The sequence below is a fragment of the Acinonyx jubatus genome, chromosome B1 (genome assembly GCF_027475565.1).
Source record: "Acinonyx jubatus isolate Ajub_Pintada_27869175 chromosome B1, VMU_Ajub_asm_v1.0, whole genome shotgun sequence".
NCBI classification, from domain to species: Eukaryota; Metazoa; Chordata; class Mammalia; order Carnivora; family Felidae; genus Acinonyx; species Acinonyx jubatus.
The window spans coordinates 150,023,197-150,043,785 of NC_069382.1; the positions used below are offsets into that span (position 1 = coordinate 150,023,197).

Below are 20,589 nucleotides of genomic sequence, written 5' to 3' on the forward strand. Positions count from 1 at the left end.
ATGATTTTCTCTTCTGCTCCCGCCTTCTGTTTTTTTTTCTACTGCCATTCTGTTTTCTAATATATGAAGCAAAATATACTGTAAGCAAAACAACACACTTTACAATGAACACTTAAAACATTCCAAAGTAGAGTATAATTCCTTTTGGAAACTCTTTGATTTTTGTGAGTTTTGCCATGCTTATATTATATTCTGAGAAGTATTTTACCACCTCCCTCTCTGTGTAAATTCTTTCTGACTTTCAATGTGTCTTTGTTCTCTCAAATATGTTCTGAAATCACAAAATCTATAAGGGAAAAAAACCAAACAAGTAGAATCAAAATTAGGCAAATTTATAAAGGCATCATAATATTTTTCTCCACAACTTTTAGATCTTTGTTTTTATGCTAGAAATAATGTGGACATACACTATAACCCAGTATCTTCATATTTCTATGACCTCTCTTCATTCTCTGAACTCAAGTCCACCCACAAAGAAACAAAATCACTATTGCAAAACAAAATATATTCTATAATTGTTAATATTTTGCTATTTTATAAATAATATTCCTGTTTTCTTTATCCTCTCTGCTTCTCAGTTTAGTTTTACTCTCCAGGAGCAGTTACAGTTCATCAATTCTTTGTACATTGAGCACTTCACCAGAAGAGGAATTTTTTCTCCTGAATTTCTTACTGTCTTCAACAACGTAGGAAATGAGAGAATAGATAACATATAAGACATGGTTTGCAAAACACTGAAAATCACTCTACTTCCTGTTTTGCTCTCTGTGTCTTCAGTCTCACCATTAGTTATCCAGTCATTTAGGTTAATTTTTTTTATTAAAATGAAAATATTCTTGGAGAGGTAATAAATTATGCTCTTCTCAAGCAGTCACAACTTCACTTGTAACACTGAACCAAGAAGGACCTTGGGCATAGAACAGTAATTTTTGATTAGGAGAGAGGGTGCTGGGAACACTATCTATCATAGCATAATCATAGCAAGGCTGGAGGAGAGTGGGGCCATGCAATGGGAACTGCAGTAAGGCCAGGAAACTGCTTGAATGTTTGGTATTTGTGGGGGGAAGATAAATAAGGGATGAAAAGTGTGCCAAAGGTAATGCTTTTATTCTCAGCATCGTGCTCAGGTTTCTTTGTGACAGTTTTTTCTATCTTTTGCTTACTGTTGATAGACAGTTATAGACACCAATAAAAAAGATTCACATTACTTTTTTACTGAAGACTTAAAATATAGGACTCTACCTTTTCTCATCATTTGTCAATTTAATTTCCTCGCAAATCCCCTCAAGTATCTAAGATACCTAATAACATAAATAGGAATCAACTTTATACGCAAATTTGGCTGGAGTTACTACTGCTTCTTAAATAATTTGTTTAGAAACTAGTTTTAAAAATAATAATGTAAAATTAATGGAAATTGATTTTATTATAATTTGTTATAATTATCATTTATGTTTTAGCTAAAACTGACTTACTTCTAAAAAGAGTAATAATTTAAATTAAAAACAGCAACTACTATAATGATAAAATATATCATTGCTAAAATATATACAATCAAAGCTAATATATAAAAATTTCTGAAAAAATAATAATCATAAATGTATTTTTAATAATCATTTACCACATAGTCAATATTTATGAAGTATCATTTTTAAAATTTTACTCTATGATGCTATTTTTATACTATATTCTTTACCATATGTGCACATTCTTGTCTTATACAATATTTCATGAAAGCTCTATGGATTAAAAAAATAACTGAGGGACCCCCAGAAATGTGATAATGAGATAGACCACAGAAACAAAGTAAACTATTTTTAAACACTAAATTTCAAATCAAATACTTTGAGTTATAATTTTGAGTGAAAATATCATCTCTTATAATGAGTTTTGTACAATAAAATATTAGTTTCATGCAACAAATAAATTCATAAAATAACTACTAAAATTTACTTTTCATACCCTGTAATAATATAAATACAATATCTGAACTTTTGTTTAGAGCTCTACAGTTACTCATTTTCAAAAGTGAAATTTATTGGTTAGAGCAAAGACAATACAATAGAACAAAATTGTCATAATAAAATGATGCTAGGACAACTAGATATACACACACACACACACACACACACAATATCAATCCAGACACAGACCTATACCCTTCACAAAAATTAACTCAAAATGGATCACAGACTTAAGTGCAAAATGCAAAACCATAAAACTCTTAGGAGTTAGCATAAGAGAAAATCTAGATGACTTTAGGTACCACAATGACTTTTTCGATAAAACACTAACAAATGATCCAAGAAGAATATAACCAATAAGCTAGACTTCATTAATATTAAGAACTAATGATCTCCAAAAGACAATATCAAGAGAATGGGGAGAAAAGCATAGACCTGGAAAAAAATATTTGCCAAAGACACATCTGATAAAAGATCATTATCTGGAATATATAATGGACACTTAAAATGCAAGAATAAGAAAATAAACAGCTGAATTCAAAAATGACACCTTACCAAAGAAGATATACAGATAGTAAATAGCATACAAATAGATGCTCCAAGTCATATGCTATCAGGGAAATGCAGATTGAAATGAGGTAGCACTACAAACTGATTAGAATGGCCAAGAATCTAGAGCACTGATGGCACCAAATGATGACAAGGATGAGGGACAACAGCGACTCTCATTCATTGCTATGGGAATGCAAAATGATCCAGCCCCTTTGGGAAGCAGCTTGGCGGTTTCTTAAATACACTTTTACTGTACTATCCAACAATTGTGCTCCTTGTTTACCCAAAGGAATTAGAAGCTTATGACTACACAAAACCCTACAAATGGATGTTTATAGCAGTTTCATTCATAATTGCCCAAACTTGGAAGCAACTAAGCCAAAGCAGGTGAATGGATAAACTACGACACATCCAGATAATGGAATATTATTCAGTGCTAAAAAGTAATGAGCTGTGAAGTAATGAGAGGACATGGGGAAAGATTAAAGGAATATTAATTAATAAAAGGAGCCATTTTGTAAAGGCTAAATACTGTATGATTCCAAACAGATAACATTTTGGAAAAGGCAAAACTGTGGAAACAGTAACAAGATCAGTGGTTGTCAAGGATTGAAGAGAGAAATGAACGGGAAGAGTGCAGAGAATTTTTAGGACAGTAAAATACTCTGCATGATACCATAATGATGGATATATGGCAATATACATTTGTCCAAACTTAGAATGTACAAACAATATCAAGAGTGAGCCATATAATGCAAACCATGAACTTTGGATGATTATAATGTGTTATTGTGGTTCATCAGGTGTGACAAATGTACCACTCTGGTGGAGGATATTGATAATGGGAGAGCCTATACATGTACTGTAGTAGGGAGTACATGAAAAATCTTTGCACCTTCCCCTGGATTTTGCTATAAATGTTAAACTGCTCTAAAAAAAGTCTTAATGAAAAAAGTATCATTTAGCATATATATTTTCTGATAAATCCATAATTAACATATTGGATATATTTACTCTGGAATACAATACATGTTATCCTTTCTTATATAAATGTATATAAATGAGTTTCATAATAAAAATAGAGATTAGGAGTTGAAATAAATTATTAGAATATTATGATCATAGTGATATAAATTATCATGTTATAAAACCTATGCTAAAACAGTATAATATTGGCTTGTATTATCAAATATCATGTCTGTGTGAATATATTTTATCCCTAAGAGTAGAAACTAACTTCTCAAGCTTATAATAGTTGATACATATCACAGATGAAGCTTTCCATAATTATATAGTGATCCAATATTTCCCTTGAAATATTAAGATAAAATAAATAAGACACAACTTATAATAATAATACTTACTAGAAATAGAAAAATTAAGAGCTGAAATGCAAAACACACCTGATTGTCAGTGTTAGAAACATTTTAGCAGATTCTATTTTTTAATTGTATTAATAAAATGACCATTACATTGCTCAAATGATAAACTTACATCTGCCAATAACTAATAATAATGATAACATATATAACATATATGAAACTTTGGGAAGAACAGATATAGACAGAAATAATCATTTTAATTCCTATAAAAATATTACTACATCACAGAATAAAGATTACTGACTTTTACAGTGGAAACCAAAATAATTTTACTAAGACAAAATACACAGTCTGACTATTTGATGGCTACAAATTCTATATTAGGATGTTTAGAGTTTGTTCCCTAGGTGCATAATTTTCGCTTATATAAATAGAGAATGCTTCACTTGATGAAGCTTTCAAGAAAGAACATTACAGAAATTAGCAACACAAGAAACAACAGATGTTGTTGAGGATGTGGAGGAAGGGGAACTCTCTTACACTGTTGGTGGGAATGCAAACTGGGGCAGCCACTCTGGAGAACAGTATGGATTTCCTCAAAAAGATAAAAATAGAACTACTCTATGATCTAGCAATTGCACTGTTAGGTATTTACCCAAAGGATACAAAAATACTGATTTGAAGGGGCACATGTACCCTGATGCTTATAACAACATTATCAACAATAGCCAGATTATGGAAAGAGCCCAAACATTCATCAACTGATGAATCAATAAAGAAGATGTTGTATACATCCACCCCCCCACACACACACACAATGGAATATTACTCAGCAATCAAAAAGAATGAAATCTTGCCATTTGCAACAATGTGAATTGAGCTAAAGTATATTATACTGAGTGAAATAGCCAGAGAAAGATAAATGCTATATGATTTAAATCATATGTGGAATTTAAGAAATAGAACAGATGAACATAGGGGAAAGACTCTTAACTCCAGAGACAACAAACTGAAGGTTCCTGGCAGGGAGATGGGAGGGGGATGGGCTAAATAAGTGATGGGTATTAAGGAGGGCACTTGTGATGAGCATTGGGTGTTATATGTAAGTGATGAATCACTAAATTCTATTCCTGAAACCAATATTACACTATATGTTAACTAACTGGAATGTAAATAAAAACTTTAAAAAAAAGTGGATCTCTGCAAGTTGGCCTTCTTCTAGACATTGGTCATAGGCATCTTTACCATAATGACAACATGCTATGGACTGAGGTACAGTACCGAGTAGTAAACAAGAAGCATCTTTACTACTGAAATTCCATATATTCTGATCCAATCATGTCTTTCAATATGGAAACAGTGGGATTTAATGGTGAATATTTTGATAAAAATTTGGACAACCACACTTCTGATATAGTAACTAAAAAGTCCTTTATGAACTATTAATTTGATACTTCCCTGCCCCATATGCATATTGTTAAATATTTCTTAAGGTCTATATATTTATCTTTAAGTTTTTATTTAAAGCCTAGTTAGTTAACATACAATGTGATATTAGTTTCAGGAGTACAACACAGTAATTCAACACTTACATTACCCAGTGCTCATCTCAAGTGCACTCCTAAATTCCATCACCTATTTCACCCATCCCACATTGTTAAATATTTAGTAATACTAATTAAAAATAAAACTGAAATGTCAAAGAACTGAGAATACTGAGGATGCTGAAAAAATAAAAGTGTTCCCATTTACTTCCTAAATCAAAACACTCAAGGAAAAGATTATTTTCTCATGTAAACACTGTGATACTTTCACTTAGCTGACAAATTTATTTTTATACTTATCAATATAATGTTAATGCTCAAGAGGAAAATGGATTATTGAATCACTAACACTCTATTATTCATATAGTATGACACAACATATAGTCAATCTACTCAATAAAGATTATATGAAACAAGCAAAAATAAATTTTTTTAGATTTACTTTAAGCAACACATATACTTCCAAATGAAAGTACATTTGAATTTTCATTATTTACTCTTCTAAAATTCTTTTGCAATTAAAACAATATATCCAGGGAAGTAAAAAAACATTAACTATGGTAAAAACCCAAAGAGCATAAAATTTACTATCTTACCCATTTTTAGTGCACAACTCAGTAGTGTTAAGTGTATCCACATTGTTGTGCACAAACTCCTAGTGACTTTTAAAATCTAGGTCATCTTGTTCTTTGTAAGTAAGGTGATTCTGGCAATGCCCCTGAGTTGCTGATCTCTCTGTGAATGTGTCTGGAAAATATAAACTTATTTTTTAATTAAACTTTTTGAAAGAAGGTAACATTGTTCCAAATTATCAATTTGTAAATGAGCAAGTCAAATGAAATATTTTGAAACTCATTTGTTCTACTACTATAATGCAGGAAAACTGCTTCTTCTTGCACGTATTATTTAAATATAATTTTTTTCTTAAAATATCTGGACAATGTTTCCTTGGCATTTTGTCTTATGTTCCTGTGTACTTATTATCTACAATGTCTTTACCATCGGTGTTACGTAGGAATCATACACAGTTCACAGTAGATTGCATCTGTATGTTTTGCTACATAAGATAATTTAAATTTTAAGTAACGTAAAAATCAAACCTAATGATAGCAACTTCCTCAAGCTTAATTTATGAAATTGTTGTGTTAACATATAATGTGCCAAATGAATACATCTAATTTAGAAAAGAATCAATCCAAGAGAAATGTATAAATCATATGGAAAAATGTTCCAGTGTTTCACATTTAATGTGCTTCTGAAATTTTATTTGGTAATAGAACCGTATATTGAGTTTTATAGCACTGACTGAATTTTCTAATCTTACTCAGCCCGGATCCAAGAGGAAATTATATCAACCACTTCTATTTAGGGCAGTTAGCCTATAGTGGACTTATTCATTCTTCAGAATTTTAAACCCAGTGCTTAAGGTGAAAATTGAAAATAGTCACATTGCTCTTTAAAATCCATTATGGAGTTGCTAAGTTGATGATAAGCTAAGTATGTCTAGGCATATGGATATAGCTGATGTGTTTTTTTATTTTTCTCTCTCCACCCCTGGAATGTATATAGATATGCATTTCATCGGTAGACAGCAATGGACTAGTTGGCTTATTTACAACTTTTTTTTAATCCCCTTCTTTTATTTTTCTTATTTCAGTATGTTATATGTTTTATTTTGGGGCTGGGCCCTTCACGGGGCACATAATCTTAAATTATGGCATTAGTTACAGCTATTTTAGTGGTCTGACTAAAGCCTAAAAGCTCTTTTTTCCATGGCCTATACTTTGGGTAGAAGATTGATGTTTCCATATTTAGCTGTAAAAAGTAAGAAGGAGAAAATATTTTGATGGTTGAAAAAGTATAAAATATTGAGAATCAAAAAGTGAATACATTTCACCAGAAGAAAATCCATATTTCTAAAATATAATTTGTTTACAAAGATTTGCTAAGGTAATTTGCTTATTAATACTACTTACTTTTATCATATATTCCATTGTGTGTTTGGCACTGTGAGTGATGAAAAATGAGTATGACATTCTATTTGACTGAAAGATGAGCAAAGGTATTAAGATCAAACAAATACAACAAATTATTAATTTGGTAATTATATGTTTTGTAGTGTAGCCAATGTGTGACACAGAAATTTAGAGAAGATCAATCAATGTAGCATCATTCTCTGGAGAAGTTTTTAACTGATGATATTGGTAACTAAAATTATCATAATTTTATTGGGCAATTCATATGTCAGACACTGGGTTTCATTTAATCATCCTCAAATAATCACCATGAGATAGGAAGTAATATTTGCATTTAGGTGAAGAAATGAAATTTCAAATGTCTTAATCACGTAATCTCTAATAAGTAAGTTAAAAGATGTGCTTTTTGAACACAAATTAGTCCAACAAAAGTCCACACTCTTAACCACATTCACCTACAAATAAGTTCAACTATAAAATTATTATCTGAAAATGTGAAATTCAACTTTGATTCCTAATGATAACTTGAGAAACTAGGAGCTTCTTCTACAATTACAAAATGTGAATAAACCGATACAGAAATTGTTGAAAAGAACAAAATCAGATATATTTTAAGAGATTAATAGCATTAAAGACACTGAGTTAAAAACATGCTCAATTATGGAATATATTACAGTAAAACTTTGGATGACCCTAAACGATAAAGGTTTTGAATAACAATCTGTTATTAATACCATAGTATTTAAATGTTGAATACACACTTTGTGTTAATCAGATAAGGCATGTAACTTCTGGGAATACATGTTGCAAATTGGGAACATTATTAGCCCTCCCCAACCCCTCTCCAAAGATGTTAGTAACACAAGCTTCTTAGAGGGTCATAGTGGCGTATTTACAGGGACATGTGGAGTGTGCATGATCAAGAGGCCAGATGACAGACAAGCAGCAAGTGTCTTGGTGGGACAGTCCCTCTTAAAATAAATTTTCTAAACTGAGCTGAATCCACCTGGGAATCACACTACCACCCTTGAAGTAGTGCTGCTGTGCTAATGAATTTAGAACATGTTAACCTATGCCAAATCTATCTTTCCCGACGTGACTTACCTCTTCATAGCATGCAAACTTTACCTACTAAAACAAGTACAAAGCATATAGTCAGCAATGCCTGATTAACAAGGAAATTTGAACCTAGTTATCAAAAGGTGTCAATAATATCTTCAAAGTTTCTACCTCAATGTGACTCATTATGTTAACTCAATATATATTCAACAGCTTTTTTTATTATTATAATACAACATGTCCTCTTCTTGCAATTAGAGTAATAATATGTCTCTTTGGATCTTTGGAATTAATATATTACATGGACATTAGTATATATAGAGAGAATACAATTTTTAAAGAGGAACAGGTATACCACAGTGAAAACTTTTAAATGTTTTACAGATTTGTGAAGCTGGAAATCATTTCATCAATGTAATTTTGTCTCATCCTAATCACACAGGTTAGTCCCTTTTTCTCTTTATCTTCTCTGGTGTGAGTTAATCTAGTGTGATGTTAATTATTACTTTCAAAGCCTTAAGTGAACACTTTTTTAAAGCAATAGTTGGAAACATTTAAGACAATATGCCCCAAGGCTAGCCCCTTTATGCCTAAGTTTTTCAAATTTTGAACTAAATCATATTTCCTAATAATGGTTTCTCTAAAATGAAGTATGCATGCCCTCCTCAGAACAAATGATAACCTCACTTAAATATATGAAAAAATAAAGAGATATTACTAATAAAGGCAATATAAAATTCAGTGATACAGATCTAATTTCTTAACTCTCAATCTTGATCTAATTTGCATAATAATGGACACAATCTCACTATATTTCAATTGACTTCTTAAGCTTTTTTCTAATAAAAGTGATCATTGTTTAGCAAATACAGTAGCTATAAAAAAATAGCAATGCCTAGGAGGACATTTTGAATTCAGTAGTTAGTTAAAAAAATTTTTTTTTTAAATTTACACTGTTTATCTAAAGCTCTTCTTGGTAAATCAGTCCTGTCATTCAGGTTTAATTATATGTAAGGATTCACACTGTTTTTTGTACATGATACATGATTATATTATACTTTCAAATAACAATGGTCAACATTTGGATTTCATTTTGTTATCAATCTCGCTGAAAATATAAACGTGTATTTGTCTCAAGTATGTTTTAATATCTACCTGAATGTCTTAACATTTTCTTGCCTTGCGTATTTCTGGCAGTCTGGTGAAATATTTTCCAGAATAATACTTATACATATAGAATTAAAAAGGAATTTTATTATGTTGGTATATTTGTGAATGTATAAAAAAGCCAAAATATATAACATTTTTATTACATTACATATAACATTTTTATTACATTACATAATCCTGTGATAACTACTCAACTTCTTGAGTATTGATGAACATATAGAGATAGAGATAGATACATAGATATCTAAAATAACTATAATACGATTTGAAAATATCTGTACTCTCTCTTGCTGAAAAATGTTAACAGATTAATGCCAGTACTATAGTGGTTTACTGTCTGCTTTTGCCTTACAGTAGAGCCTGCATTTAATTAAATGGTTGGATGCCATTTTTATCTTATCTATATTCATGATTTACTGAGTTCTCTTTGGATGTATTTGAAGCCTAAAAGTTCTGATAGTCTGATTTGTTTTTGTGTAGAAACACAATACAGTCCTATAAAAATACTAACATTACCAAAGTTATGAATATCACTAATTTTAGTCTTGACTATGAACCCTTAACAACATTACCTTGCTCAAGTTTCTTCATCTTGTCTGGATTCTGGTATCATTATATGAAAATGAAAATTTCAGGGGTTCCTGGGTGGCTCAATTGGCTGGGTGTCCCATTCTCAATTTTGGCTCAAGTCATGATCTCATGGTTTGTAGGATTGAGCACCTCCTAGGGCTCTGTGCTGACTCCACGGAGCCTACTTGGGACTCTCGCTGTCCCTCCTGTGCACTCTCTCTCTCTCTCAAAATAAATGAATAAACATTTAAAAAATAAAGAAAATGAAAATTTTTAAATCATCATATTTCTAAAGTCAAATGTAACTTTGGAATTGTTCAAATGAAAAAAACTTTTTTTTTTTTTCTTCAGGGTTCACTCCGCCTTTTATCTTGCTTGTATGTTGCTCTTGAGAAATCAGAAATCTAATCTTCTCTTCTTTGTTTATTGACTTGGTCTTTTTGCCTTCAGACTGAAAAGAATTTTTCCTTATCACTACATCTATTAATTTTGTGAGGTGTGTCTCAGAGTTGATCATTTCAGGTCAGTTTTCCCAGATACATGATGTAATTTTCCAGGACACTGATTCATGTCCCTTTTTTTAGCACCAGAAAGTTTTGTAATTTAAAATTTGTTTTGTTGCTTTGTGGACTGGGGCAGGGGGTAAACTGTATATGTATTATATTTTATATCTTATATATCTATCACTTTCTATTTTTTTCCTTCTTGTTTGCTTGTTTTGGCTGGTTTTGTTCATCTACTTAATATCCCCTATTCTAGTGAACATTCTACTCTTAGGAAAATTGAAAAGTCTATATTACTGAGATGATTTTTTTTTTCTACAATTTCTTTCTTGAGTTCAATCAACTCTCATCTTTTCTAATTTTTTCTTCCTGTTTTGGCCATATCTATTTTGAGTTTGGGAATTCCCTCTTTTTTTTTTAAGTTTATTTATTTATTGTGATAAAGAGAAAGAGAGAGCACTCACACACGCGCATGAGCAGGGTGGGGGCACAGAGCAAGGGAAAAAAAGAATCCCTAGCAGGCTTTGCACTGTCAGCGCTAGAGCCTGATGCTGGGCTCCATCTCACAGGTTTGTGAGATCACGATGTGAGCTGCAAGCAAGAGTCCAGGGCTTAATAGACTGAGCCACACAGGTGCTCCCTCAATTATTTTTCTTTTGATGAATATATAGGCATTACACAAAGACATTTACATGAATGTTATCAAGAGAATATGATATTAAATGGCATATGTATTTATCTTTATCTTGAAATGAGCAGTACATGAAATCTGTACAGTACCTAATATATTTTTTGTTGATATTTTAACAATAGATACAACTCTGAAAACAACATACTGGCATTTCATTATGACTTTAGAATTATAACTAAAAGAGATTAGTTGATGTGTTATCCAATTAAACTTGTTATGGAGAATAAACAGTAATTTTATAATTCATATTTACTTTTATAAATGTCACAGCTCAAAGTTCAACTTGAAATCATTTTAATATGCTATCTAAAATATTTCTTGAACAAAATTAAAAGGCAAAGAATCACAAAAATCAAGTGACAATATGCAAAGTATAATGAAAATTGTAAATAACAACCCTGATTGCTGAGCAGAAATAATTTATGTGGTATTTCTGAATATTAACTATGGTGATATTCATTGTAATCCTCTTATGAGAGATTTTTCACACTTTTCTGATATAAATGACATCCTTAAAAAATTCCTTTTGGATTTTCACTAATTAAATAGAAAGGGAGGTTTGAAGTATTAAACAATCTCAACCAAAAATATCTTCTTTGACACTAAAAGAGAAGAGGCATGGAATTGTTAAAGCATATTTACTAATTGTAGTATGTAATTCAGCTGCAACTATTATGATATGCAAAATAACATTTTTGTATTAAATTTTAAAGAACTGGTTATCATGGTATATTGTATAAATGTATGACAACATAGCTGTAGACATAGAAAATTACAGGTATATTGTTTGAGTCAAAAGGCCATAGCATTTCAAACTGGGACTCTTCTGAGTAATTTGGGAAGTTGGTTCTATACATAATTGATGACATTTTATGTGGTGTAAGTTGTTTTAGGGAATTTAGAATTATATAATACATATATGATTAAATTGCAGTATGTACCATCATTGATATTTTATTCTTTCTAAAAGGAGTTAATGCCTGTTTTCCAAGTCCAAATTATAACCCCTTCACATGGATGTTTTTTCTGGTTTCATGTCCTAACTACACCTATGAGGTATGCTATTTATGTATGTAAATAATTAAACTTTATTCTATGAGAAACTAAATGCATGTGTTTCTATATTTACAAGTATTAAAGTTTAACATATATAATTATACAGAGGATTTATCTGTATATATAGGCATAGACAGAGATATAAATTATGATATAGATTCAATTCGAGTTATAGGCATGGGAAATTGGAACATTTACGTAAACTATAATTTTCCCTGCAGAAAATGAATATCTTTCCATATATATATTTTTAAACAAAATTTTATAATTTTCATATAAAGTGTCTTGAGATGTTTCAGGATTCTGTTTTTTATCAAAGTTTTTGGAACAATGTCTTTCATTTCTTATTTTATGAATATGATGCTGTTTATGGGATTCTTTATCATAATTAACAACAAAATCTTTATTTGGGGAAAATGTATTTCTACCAGTAGTTTTTCTATCGTGTTTTAAGCTTCACATTACCTATTTAAAACCACAAATGAAAAATTCATAGATTATTCATAGTATTTTTAAATTTATGCTTTAATATAACAGATTGGATCATGGATTAGTTTCACTGTCATGACACAAACACTGCCAGGTAAGACCTTGGTTATTTGACATTTAAGTAAATGCTCCTTTAGGATAAGTGATTTCTGAGAACAAGTTTCTGTAGTGCTAAAGTTTGGCATTTTTGCAAAAGGATTTTTTTGCTTTCATTTTTATCTTTATTTTGGATATTTTTAGCAGTATTAAAATATATTGGAACAAAAATCTCTAGGTACTTATGGCTTAATGTAGCCCAAAAAAATTAATTAAGCAAAAAGGATTTACTCATAAGAAGTTGTGTTAATAATGCACTTCACTTGAAAATCTCTTTTATGATGAATAAAGGCATATGTATGTGTTATGTCCTTCAAGTGTTCATGAATGTCTCTGAATGGAAGGCTGGGAGCATGAGTGTGTAATCTCAAATGCTGGGCATTTTAACACACATAAGAGAGTTAAATTGCATTGAACTTCATGTATTGGAAAGTATATGGATTACATCCATTTCACACATTATTTATTTCACTATACAAAATTTTTAAATCATAATTTTTGTGGTTTGCCATATGCATGTGTGTAGATGTATATTATCTGCATATAGAAAACTATTATTGAACAATTCAGAGATAACAATTCCTTATTTGGAAATACTTTGTGGCAGTGGGATATAAAAAATGTGGATTATTTTGAACTCTGCTATATACTTTCAATGTTTCTTCAACTATGCAATAAATATGGATGAACATATATTATGCTAAGCAATTAATATGAGTAAAGAAAATTGATATAGAAGTATGCAACATTTGAGAAATATTTTAAGAGCTACATAAGATAGTTTTTTTCCCAGTATAACTGGGTATATTGATCATAGAAATAAGAAAGGATAATTATTTCTTTTTTCTTCTAGTTGGGATTTTTACACTTCTGATGAGTATCCAGATGTCTTTGTGGGCACAAAAGAAGCATAAGATTTATTTGAAGAAATTCAATTCTTATATGCATAGAAAATCAGCCATGATTCCATTCATACTGTAGTAAAAATAACTTATCTCATGTATATAAAAATAGTATATAAATTCACTAAATCAAACTTGGTCAATAGTTGACTATTATGTAACAGAAATTCAAAACAAACAGTACTTTTATTGAATAAAAATATTAAATGGTAGATTCTAGCTAACTTTAGAGTAGTAAACGAGGCAAATAAAAAGTAGAAACTGTAGATACGACTAATAAAGGATACATCCAAATATTTTCAAGGGATTGGTCTTTGAACAAGATTTTCTTACTTCATTAAATGTTTCATAATACTATCTGCTTAAGACAATTAAAATATCTGAATTATAAACTAAAAATTTGTGATTTTAAATCACCTGAATTTTACACATTTTGATGGTAATTTATTATTTTCTTTATTGTTTAGCATGTTATTGAAAAGTATAATATGTCACAGTAGTATTTCAATTTCTAGTGAAAATTCTACCAATATTAAAAGTGAAACATTATTTCTCATGAATCATATTTATTTATTCATATATACATTGTATGTTGTCATTCTGAAACTATAATAATTAAAAATATCTTCTAGACATTATTTACTAAATCATTTGAATATATACTTTGTATCAAAATATATATTTATATTTACATATAAATTATATTTATATGTAAATATATATTGAATTATGTATACTTCAAATGGACTATATGTGATGACAATACATTGGAAATTTTTTTAAATTAAGAGTGGAAATATTTTTTGCTTTATTTTTACATATTTAAATTCCTATGTCCTCTCAAACTTTGTTTGCATATATGTAAGTATGTATGTGACTATGCATATATATTTTGACAAAGAGATGACTGGTGTTATAAAAATCAAGTACACATTAGTTAAAAATTTTAAAGAAATTCTGAGTTTCCTTATTTTTAAACTGGGATTTTTTAGATTGGTTAATTTCTGCAGCGTTCTAAGTTTTACATAATCAAAATATTCTAATTAAAGTTCTTAGATTATATACATATTTGTAAAATGTTCTTGGTAAATGTAGGTATATATACCTTCTGTGGGTGTTTATCATTAATATATGTAGCAAATTATTCAAGAAATAACAAAAGCACCCCTTTGAAAAGCTCTGTTATCTTCCCTAAATATATAGTATTAAAATATCTCAGAGGAAGACACATAACTTTAATTACCTAATACCTATTCAGCAAAATATCATGGACTCATTTGAAAGTATTAACAGTAGGTACTATGAATTAAACCACATACACTGAATGCATCTACGTTATCAACCACCTGTGATAATCATCCCTTTGTTGAAAGACAAAGAGTAGTTTATGTTTTCTTAACTGGATTCAGACTGATGCCAACTCAGGAACTTTGCATATTCTTATAGGATTAGAAGATCTTTGACCAATAATTGCACTACTAGGCATTTACCCAAAGAATATAAGAACACTAATTCAAAGGGATACATACACTCTTTTGTTTCCGCAGCATTATTTACAATAACCAAGATATGAAACAACCCAAATGTCCATTGATTGCTGAATAAAGATGTGGTATATACATACAATGGAATACTCTTCAGCCATAGCAAAGAGTGAAATCATCCAATTTGCAATGACATGGATGGAGATAAGGGTATTATGCTAAGTGAAATAAGTCAGTCAGAGAAAGACATACCATATGATTTCAATCCTATTGGGGCTTTAAGAATGGTGGGGGGAGACATAGAGAGAGAGAGAAACAGACTCCTAATTATAGAGAACAATCTGATGGTTATGGAATGAGATAGGCTAAGTAGATGATGGGGACTAAGAGGTGCACTTGTCATGATGAGCACAGGGTAATGTATGGAACTGTTGAATTATTATATTGCACACCTGAAACTAATATAACACTGTATGTTAACTATCTGGAATTAAAATTAAAAAAAAAACTTAAAACAAAATACTTCCATTTTTATTACCCTAGGATTTCAAAGCAGGCCATAGGATTTGTCCTTAGTGGACAAGAATAATAATTGTTCTAAGTGGATCAGTAGCTCAGCAGTCACACTGTTGCTCCTAAAGTCTCCTCAAAGGTGAGCAGATATGATGCCCCAGCAAATAGGATACTGCACAAATGAGATGTTCAAGCAGCTAAGTTTAATCGGAGAAAAACTTTTGAAAATAAAAAAATTTTTGCAGGTACAATATGTCTTAGCTTTTATTTCTATATTTGGCAAATGGAAACATGTAAAATCATGTAAAAACATGTAAAATTTCTTCTTTGATAACTGACAGAGCAATATAGAATTGCCTACCAACCCTTCATGATTAATAAAAACAACATAAAAATAGCATTCTAAGTTATATTTTCATGGCTATTCCAAAGTAATGTATAATTTCTCCAAATGTCCTCTACTTTCTGATTTAACAATCTAAAAAATAATTATAGACATTAAACAAAATCACAATAATTTGTTTATATAATATGCTGTCCCAAATATGTTTCTTTATACCATAGTCTCCCTGAGTGTCAAAATTCTCACCTTATAAGTAAAATACACTTACATCATCAAATTCTGAAATTCTTGTGTATTTTCAACAATAGTGATTTTTTTTTGTCAAGGTGAAGATTCTGGGAATATAAAAAACTTATACATTCCCTGCTTTCATAAAAAAAGGACAAAAGAGGCCCTATTTCTGATTTGAATGAGGTATGTATATACATGATCTCTTCATATAAGTGATGTGAGTTTGGTCAAGGAGTTTTGTAGTTTGGGAAATGAACACATTTAATACTATCAGTAGCTATATCAATTGGGAAATAATTCTAAGATGTTGCCACTTCGCAACCAACTTTTTATAATCCATTTATTGATGAATTTGTTAAAAAACTAAATGTCAGCTGTGGGCAATCATAAGAGGAAAAAACGGGAATATGTAGTTTCTGCTTTTTATATAGTTTACATAGTTAGGACATAACAATTCATTAAAAATATTTAGTAGAATTAATTGAAATTAATTAAAATAAACATACTAAAAATATTATCCTTATGTTTTATTCTTTTATTTACTGGGCTGTTTGGATATAAAGGAATGGACATTACCTCAAGCTGTAAATTCCTGTTCAAATTTTGGAAGTGGGAACCTGATTGACATGATCTGTCTTCTCTCAGGCCACATCTCTATTACAATATCTTAAAATGCATATTCTTTCCATTTCTATCACTTTTGCAGAACATACCATTTCTAAAAACAAAGCAAACACCCCTAAAGTCTGAACCTAAAATATATCATGAGGGTTATAAATCTTTTTTTCTGAGAAATACATAGATCTATAAACTTGTGTCCAATGATATCTTTATAGATTGGGTTATTTATTGGTTTATTTGGTATTTTATAACTCCTCCAACACATCTAGATATAAATCAGTTTACAGGGTCTTTAGGAGAATGAATCTATGCAAAGTAGACTAGACCAGATTGGGCAATGAGTCTCATGTAACGTGTCCCTCCATCAAAAATAGAACTTACTATATCTTCATTAATAAAGGCCTCATTCAAAACAAGGGCTGGAAATAAACTTAAGCAGGGGTTCAAAAATATAATCACGGATTTCAGCTTCTATTGTCCAGATCATTTAATAAAATGATTATTATGATCCCTACCAAACTATAGCTTTGCACCTTCCATTTGGAGTGTTTAAGAATGGTAGCCAATAATATATTTAAATTTATGAATGTAATTAATCTTATGAAAGTAAATACATTAACATCAGAGTTTTCAGACTGATACTGGATTTGTGATTACATATAATACTTTAAAAAATTAGACTTCACTTAATCTAATAATTCCTCTAATAGCTGCTTTTTTTTAAATAATTCTGGAATAATACTTTCTCTGATCCCAAATAAAATTTTGCAAATAGTGTTTCTAAAATACCACATCTTTATCTCTCACACATTTCTTATAAAAAGTAGCTAGAGAAAGAAAATAATCAGAGGAAAAACAACAAAATTTAAATCAGCTGCTATGCTACTCCATATTATCACAGCATGCCTCTATTCCCCACTCCTCATCATGTCTACCTCAAGCTGCTATTTTAAAGGTGTTTTTGGTTTGTTTGCATGTGTTTTTAAAAAATGTTTTGGCTAATTTTGAATAAAAATAGACCTGTAGTTCATTTTTTCTTTTAGCAAGTTTTGTGTAAACAAAGTTATTCTCTGACTCATACACACACACAAACACACACACACACACACACACACACACACACAGAAATTTTAAACAATATTTCTTAAGAGAAAGACTATGTTGTGTCAAATAATTTTTAAATAAATTAAGCATATTCTTATTTTTTAAAATATGCATGTTTTATCTTTTCTATAGAAATGTTAAGTCTAATGTCTAAGAATAGTAAATATTAAAATTCAATGTTGTAGTTGAATATCTTGTATACTGACATTTAATCTTCAGTAACTAAATGCATTTTGAAGATATTTTAAGTTCAGTTTTAAGTAACTGGCATTCAGAACATGTTAAGTTTTAGCAGCTGATATATTTCAGTTAAAATATTTGTTCTCATAAGATGAAATACAATGACCTGTGAATCAGTAGTAAGGGTTCTTTATATTTTTATTTTAATAAAAAAGAAAACCTTTATATTGCTCCTGGATATTAAAGGTGATTACAGCAAATGTTACTTTATAAGCACAATTAAAGGCATTTATGCAGCTTTTGCATAATGATAATAATTAAAAACCATTTATTTTAAAGGCTGCTCAAAAGTTAATTTTCACCCAGGTGCATATTGAAGCCTATAATTAGCCTTTCTTCAGAGGAGTTTTGGTTGAGGAAACACATAAAGGCATTTCCAAAGGCAGAAGTTCACTGCTAAAATGGGATTTTGGTTTTTAACTTTAGTTTGATAATGGTGCTTAAAATATGTGAGAACAAATGCTCCGAAATACTTTAAAAAATGAATCTATAATCATCCCAGATTGATTTCATTGAGAAGACATATAGAAGACCTATTTTCATATAATTTGTTTGGGAAATGAAGTCCCATAAGACTGCTACCTGGAAAATTTTATTATTTACAACAAATATAAGAAATTTTCAAAACAATTACAAAGCATAATTTCCTATGTATCTCGTCATTCTAGTGGGCTGGAAACCAATGCTATTTCTATAATAAATTCTCACTTAACAATTCATTCTTCCTCTACTAGTGATGTCCTACTTACTATCCATTCACCAGATGGTGCATTTTCCGAAAGCTCTCTCATATTTCCAGACAGAATCTCCAAGTAGAGGTAATCATTACACTTGACCTAGTTGCTAATTTTCAATACAGAATACAATAGTATATATAATCCCAATAAGGACTTTTTAAATCCAAGTACTGATACTTTAAGAAGTTTATAGAAATAAAAAAGTAATTTAGGATTTATTATTGTGAAATATCTAACACTAGCTGAAGTTTGTTTACTTATTTCTTTTTTTTAAAATGAGTCATTCTTTTGTTGTATAATTTTTTTAATGTTTATTCATATTGAGAGAGAGAGAGAGAGAAAGAGAGAGAGAGAGAGAGAAAGAGAGAGAGAGAGAATGAATGAGCAGAGGAGGGGCAAAAAAAGAGAGGGAGAGAGAGAGAAAATCCCAATCAGGCTCCATGCCCAGCACAGAGCCAGGCATGGGGTTTGATCTTATAATCATGAGATAATGATTTGAGACAAAATCAGGAGTCAGATGCTTAAGTGACTGAGCTCCCCAGACACCCCTCTTTACCTGTTTAAATATGAGTTTTCCTATCCATAAAATAAGACATTAGAGGTAAATAACCTAGAATATCCTTTCCTAATATTCTTATAGAAAATTGTTGATGATTCAAATAATTGTCAATTCTTATTGTTTTCAAAAACTACATATCATAAAATCCATGTTTGAATTATATGATCAATGTTTACTTTTTATATCGCATAATTTCTACTAATTTGTTAAATGTATTTATTAGTATGAGGTATCCAAAAAGCAGGTCTGAATTTTCCTAAATGAATTAAACATGATTTCTTCTTTCTTGGAGCTTTCTATTTGAGGTATAAAATTAGAATATAACAATTAAATAAATGAGTGACAAACTAATTTAAACTATGATCAATGATGTAAGGAAATGAATTATGTGCTATGACAAAGTTAAGTAATAATATGAGGGGTAAAATGAGGAAGATGGCGTGATCAAGAATTTACTCTGTAAGGGGATGACCTTTTAGCAGACACTCAGAGTATTTAGATAGGTGAAGGATTGGAGAAAGAATATTTTACACAAATGGAATTGACATGTATAAGGTATGGGGACAGGAAAAACTTGGTATGCTTGAAGATCAGTAAGCCATCCAGTATAGATGGAGTGTACTTGGAGAAAGAGTCATGCACATTGAGTTTGGAGAAATATCCTGGATTTTAAAGGTGATTACAGCAAATGTTACTTTATAAGCACAATTAAAGGCATTTATGCAGCTTTTGCATAATGATAATAATTAAAAACTGTTTATTTTAAAGGCTGCTTTAAATAGTGACACAGAAATAGTGAATATACATGTCATGTATGGCCCATAGGCCAGTCTAAATCGTACACTACTTGGTATATTATTGTA

General features: G+C 30.2%; 1 protein-coding gene across 3 annotated transcripts in view; it reads left to right on the top strand.

Moving 5' to 3' along the window:
- Positions 1–20,589, top strand: part of TECRL (trans-2,3-enoyl-CoA reductase like) — a 122,829-nt gene that overhangs the window by 82,829 nt on the left and 19,411 nt on the right. For 2 of the 3 annotated variants that reach the window (XM_053217292.1, XM_015083459.3), the window contains exons 9-12: positions 8,802–8,859; positions 12,322–12,407; positions 12,945–12,990; positions 13,846–16,982. In XM_053217292.1, coding sequence (XP_053073267.1) covers positions 8,802–8,859; positions 12,322–12,407; positions 12,945–12,990; positions 13,846–13,973 — 318 coding nt within the window. In that variant the 3' untranslated portion in view covers positions 13,974–16,982. Of the gene's footprint in view, positions 1–8,801; positions 8,860–12,321; positions 12,408–12,944; positions 12,991–13,845; positions 16,983–20,589 lie in introns of those variants that run through there. The other variant, XM_053217293.1, reaches the window with a different exon arrangement.